The 5,608-nt window shown below is 39.6% G+C and overlaps 1 protein-coding gene across 1 annotated transcript; it reads right to left on the minus strand.

Moving 5' to 3' along the window:
• Positions 1–682: 682 nt before the first annotated feature.
• On the minus strand, positions 683–4,598 carry soul2 (heme-binding protein soul2). The gene is made up of 4 exons (XM_055902354.1): positions 4,212–4,598; positions 3,988–4,114; positions 2,294–2,471; positions 683–2,186 (listed from the first exon to the last, which is right to left on the minus strand). Exons 1-4 carry the CDS (start codon positions 4,344–4,346, stop codon positions 2,012–2,014), a joined length of 615 nt encoding a protein of 204 aa, XP_055758329.1. The 5' UTR covers positions 4,347–4,598; the 3' UTR covers positions 683–2,011.
• Between the last annotated feature and the right edge of the window lie 1,010 nt (positions 4,599–5,608).

Consider the following 5,608-nt stretch of genomic DNA (forward strand, 5'->3'; position numbering starts at 1 on the left):
ACATAATTGTACACCACAGCAGGCAAATTAAATGATGGCTGCATAGTACCATAACGCTTCTTACAGACTCCCTACTAATGTCTACTTAAAGAGTCGTCTTTTATAAATAATCTGTGAGATGGTAGGTATAACTCTCCTTTCCTCTCCTGTCTCTCTGTTTTGTTTGTATGTAACACTGCAGTGATCAGGTCATGGCTGGCTCCTATTTCTCTGCTCCAGCACAAATAAGCCAAACCAGGAAGTAAACACGCAACGTCATCACAGTTCTTGGTCCTTTGGGAAACACTGGGGCCCAATTAGGCTGTTCCTGAATCAGTCACATACCAAACCCACATAGCTTTGTCCCTTGTGAGCTAACCCAGATTACCCCTCCTGACAACACACAGCCATGTAGCCTACTGATTCAAATCAATGCCATACCAACAGTTTACCCACAGTATTGTGCTTAAAAATACTGCTCCTGCTCACCTGTAGAGGGCAATCACTAGATGGCCATGCTATAAAAGACAAACATTTCTGTATTATCAGAAACGATGAGCACGTTAGTAATTTGTTATCACCCCCACTACAGATACAATAGGTAATTAATTAACTCAGTTTCAGCGGTAGGTCAAGTGGGTTGATGAGGGCGAGATTCAAACCAGGCTTGTTTACAGGCAGTGACGAGCAATTTCAAAACAGCTAGGGTTCCTGTCCATACAGGCTCATTTAATATGCAGATGATGTGCAGTTTCAGTGAAAGGAAGATTAGGTTTGTACATGGCAGTGTGAATCTCAATTTAGTATTCAGCTCTTAGTACAAGACAGTCAATACCATTGAAAAGGGTCAGTAAACGTCTTTGGCACAGTCTAAAAGGAATGTCCATATATAAAACAAACATAACACATAAAATAAGAAAATTCATATACTTCACCGAGGCTATTTTGAGGGTGGGGGTTAGATGGTCAAAACAGAAGTGGTGAATCTGGTATGGTGGGGTACTTCAGGGTAAATGTGAATCATTTTGGTGAAAAATGAAAAACAGCACAACATTGTCATGTCTGACATGCATCCAACCACTTCCTTGTTCCTTGTCAACAAAAGATTCTAAAAGCAAAGCTGGGTATATTTATATTTTTATTGATTTACATTAATATATAAGTAAAGCAATTTGCGGGTACAAAAGTACATCTATCTGTAAGAATCACTACTCTAAGATTATAGAATATGTCAGCTTCTCATGTGTCTTTACCGTGATGATCTCTTGCGGAAATTGAGAATGATATTCTGAGAATGTGGCTAGGTACTTTTGAGGTTACTTGCTGCACAACATTCCTAAAACCAGTAGCTTTCTAATCACTTTGGCAGAGAATTAACCTGAGACTGTGGACTAACTTCACTTTCTTATACAGCATGTTGTTATCGTTCTCATCTGAACTTTATTTACCTAGGAGCAGGCCATTGAGATGGCAAAATATATTTTGCAAGAGACTAGGTATATAAGTGGCAGTAGAAAGACAAAATCATTTATAGAACAAATCATTTATAGTGTAAATAAAGATTGCTGATAAAATGCTAGGGATCGATGTGTTTGTAGATTACAATACTGAATCAATATTTTACTAAAACTCATCTGTTTGACTTGCGACAGGTAGATGGTTGAAAGATTATAATTTTAAAAGAACGGGTGCCCAAAAATATATTTAGCTAGTAAAGACTATGGAAAGCCACTCCCCCAAAGTGAAGAAACTCTAGTATGTTCTTCTATCGGACACAGTAATGGCTTCACATGTATACTAGAAGTCCCTCAAACAATTTAGAAATTGCCACGGTTGGATGAGATAAAAGTAGCTACAGTATTCTGAGGTAGCAAATCATTTAGTTTAAGGCAATACACCATTGACATTTTGTAGTTGACATATCAACTTTCATAGTGTACTAATTGAACATTCCAAATGACGCACACTATATGCATGGGCAAGTGTACCCACCATTTTAAATCTCTGTGTTTATTAGTTCCATCTGCCTTCCTCAGGCGGCGTGGATCCAGACCTCATTGTGTCGGCCAATCAGAGTCCACGGGCCTTCATACCCTGCCGCAATGAACCGGTGGGAGTCAAAGGCTTTCCCAGCCTGTGTCAGGGCATCACGTAGCTTCTTCAAATTATCCTTGAAGTTGTACTCTGACGGAAAACCACTGAAAGTCCTGAGAGAGAGAGAAAGAGAGTTAAAAAACAGAGACATGGACTTAAACTTCTACAGCAGGATTTGGCCCCTAGTTAGTGAAACAGGATGACAACGGTGGTTCTTCACCTGACATATATGGTGCAGGCAGGCATAGTCTCATTCCTGATTGAGGCATCATTGGGAGTGGGGAGGACTGTATCTTCTGGAGCCACATAGAAAGAGAGCGATGCATGCTTCTCTCCACCATCCTCTACCTCAGTCGTAGAAATAAGTGCAGGCCAGGTATGAGCATTGACATGTTCACCTGAGAAGGAATGATAAAAAACACAACATACATTTTACAACCAAAAACCAGATAAAAAAAGGGCTCATTGAAAGATGATATTCATTCAAATTATTCATCCTTTAGAAAAGTTTAATTTTAAGATTTTAAGTTAATATTTGAAATATTGAAATTGTGCATTCCAACAGGTAGGTTTCCAGTTGTGTAGGCTACTGTAATTACACTGCACTTGTCTATGTTACTAGGCTACCGTGTAATAATAGGTATTTTTCTCTTTAATGTTGAATGGTAATGTTAAGTGGATGGTCATATTAAACATATCTTCATAAGAGGGCCATAAACAGTACTTAGTAATGACACGTACAGTTAGAAAGCTCAGATGTCCTGCTTTTTGGAGTATTTATTATTTATCTATGATTTGTATGCAATTTGTCCACTAGTATGTACTGCTATAGTAAATAAAATGAAAAATTGTACATCGTAGATGTTATTTTCAAACTTCATATGCTATGAACAACCTACTCATGAAAAATAGGGGAATAGGGCTTAATCTACATATACTCAACTTTACAATTGACATGATATAAGATTTGAGATGCCTTATACTGTAATCATTTTTAGATTACAAGTGATCCGGGAAAATCCTACTAATTCCCTGGTGGACTGCTCTCATTCATTGTTGTCTCTCTCCCAGTGAACGTACCAGAGTTGACTAGCGAATCAACTGATTTGTCACAATCCCAGTTTTAATATAATATAAAGTGTGTCCCTCTGTGGTGAACATAGTGATTTCTTCACATTGTGTTCAATTTGATTTATTTTAAATTCCGATCAAATCGACGTGTGTTTGTCATAGAACAAATGGGACACATTCATATCGCTGCAGTAGACTACAAGCATTGCAGCGCTATGCTGCTTGTGTGCCTGAGATGTACCGTTCTGCCCGAGCCTCCAACGGCTGTGGACATATAACTCGATACATTTAACCTAATTTAGCAGGCGTAAAATAAACGCCTGAAACTACTTCCCCTACATACTGGTCTTGCTGAGAAGAAAAAAACTGTCGGGGGAGGTTCTCTTCTGCACTGTTCAACCAATCCAGTAAATGTGGAGGATGAATTAATATGGAGTGTTGCCTTGTTAATGTCCAAAAGCGGAATTTGTGTCACACGTTCTCTTTCCAAATCCCCTGAAAACCGGAACACTCGGTTTATGTAGCCACCGCCGAGTCTCCATATCCAAGAGTCAATCGAAGCTATTTGGTCTAAAATAAGTTGATTTATAAGCGAATAACCTTGATATGCCACGATAAAACAATTACATAACGAATGTCCACTAAATAGGGGAATTAACATTTAATTGGTATTGAACATTTGTTGGCTACATTAGTATTGAATAGTCACCTTTATGCCAAAGGACTTTGATGTAAATTACATTTCCTTTAAGCACATTTCAGTAAAACACAATACTGCATACTAGAACTTGCAATTAATCAATAAGGTCATTATTGTAGTTTAAACAATATTGAGGCATCCACCTGCTTGATTGTCCCACTGGGTGTAGTCCCACAGTTTCGTGAATCCAGCCTTCACGTCCTGGTCAGAGACACCCAGACTGTCGACGGTTATCCAGCGGCTCACTTGGTACGCACGTTCCTCAAAGTCCTGTTCAAATAAAAACAACGCTAGGCTATTTAACAACTACATCTCAAGCTTCTTACATCAGTTATCATATTTGTCATAGATCTCTATATTCACTTACCTCATATTTATTAACGACCGTGAACTCAGGACAATCATAGCTATGACAAAACGGCGGCGCATCCCAACCGTGCGCCCCGCGTAAAAACACCACGGCCAGAACCGAGAGAAGCGTTGTTACCTCGAGATACTTCATATCGTCGCTGCCTAAACTCGGATGACACTTTCAATTTTAACAACTCTCTACCATCTTTGCATTTTCAGGACACACCTACAATACCTTTCTGAGAAAACAGGTGTTGCCTGACTCATTTCTTCATCGGGGGCGGGGAAAGAGAGCCAAATAAACAAAACCTTGCAATACGCCAGGGAGGCGTGCGCTGTGGCGGGGAGTAGCATGGTTATAGTCTCCGTCCATAACAAGACAACGCCCCAACCCCTCCGCTGGGAATGGAGTTGAATACCTGAAGACGACAAAAGAGAGGAGTTCAGGTGCACTAGAGGCATACTCCCTATGAAATTGCACACGTATAGCCACGATAACCAAGCCTACTACTATATAGAAAAACACATTAAATACAATAACTAATGTAAAGTAAATGTCAATACAAATTTTCATGTAAATTCCATTGCCTGATCAAAATAGATGTACAGTATCTGCCAGACCCAAGCGTTTCTGCTTACAGGGGGTGGGCTCACCTTATAGAACTGGTCCAACTGGTCCAGGGTCACTGCAGGATGCCAGATCCAAAATCTAATTCTGACAGACTCCTTTGCCTATTTTCTTAAGCTAGTATAGCCAGTTTCAGCTGCACAATGTAGTTATCATATTTGTCATAGATCTCTATATTCACTTACCTCATATTTATTAACGACCGTGAACTCAGGACAATCATAGCTATGACAAAACGGCGGCGCATCCCGACCGTGCGCCCCGCGTAAAAACAGAGGAGAGGAGTTCAGGTGCACTAGAGGCATACTCCCTATGAAATTGCACACGTATAGCCACGATAACGAAGCCTACTACTATATAGAAAAACACATTAAATACAATAACTAATGTAAAGTAAATGTCAATGCTACTTTTCATGTAAATTCCATTGCCTGATCAAAATAGATGTAGAGTATCTGCCAGACCCAAGCCTTTCTGCTTACTGTGGGCTAACCTTATAGAACTGGTCCAACTGGTCCAGGGTCACTGCAGGATGCCAGATCCAAAATCTAATTCTGACAGACTCCTTTGCCTATTTTCTTAGCTAGTCAAGCCAGTTTCAGCTGCACAATGTAATGCAAAGTTATGACTTTGATGGGGGGACTTTGTCTAAACAGACAGGCAGTGAGACAAGTTATGAAGTTATACATGTCAATCTAGTATGTACACTAAAAGAATAGTGATGGTGTTGAAGAAAGGTTTACTGTAGCAATCCCTCTATATTGCAATAAAATGGAGGTAGAGAT

The sequence above is a fragment of the Salvelinus fontinalis genome, chromosome 37 (genome assembly GCF_029448725.1).
Source record: "Salvelinus fontinalis isolate EN_2023a chromosome 37, ASM2944872v1, whole genome shotgun sequence".
Taxonomy (NCBI): domain Eukaryota; kingdom Metazoa; phylum Chordata; class Actinopteri; order Salmoniformes; family Salmonidae; genus Salvelinus; species Salvelinus fontinalis.

Excerpts from the sequence above, each read along its gene's own strand:
- soul2 (XM_055902354.1), bottom strand. The coding sequence starts at position 4,346 with ATGAAGTATCTCGAGGTAACAACGCTTCTCTCGGTTCTGGCCGTGGTG. Across the intron at positions 4,115-4,211 it reads CGGTCGTTAATAAATATGAG|GACTTTGAGGAACGTGCGTA; the intron begins GTAAGTGAATAT and ends TTATTTGAACAG. Across the intron at positions 2,472-3,987 it reads CCAGTGGGACAATCAAGCAG|GTGAACATGTCAATGCTCAT; the intron begins GTGGATGCCTCA and ends ATTCCTTCTCAG.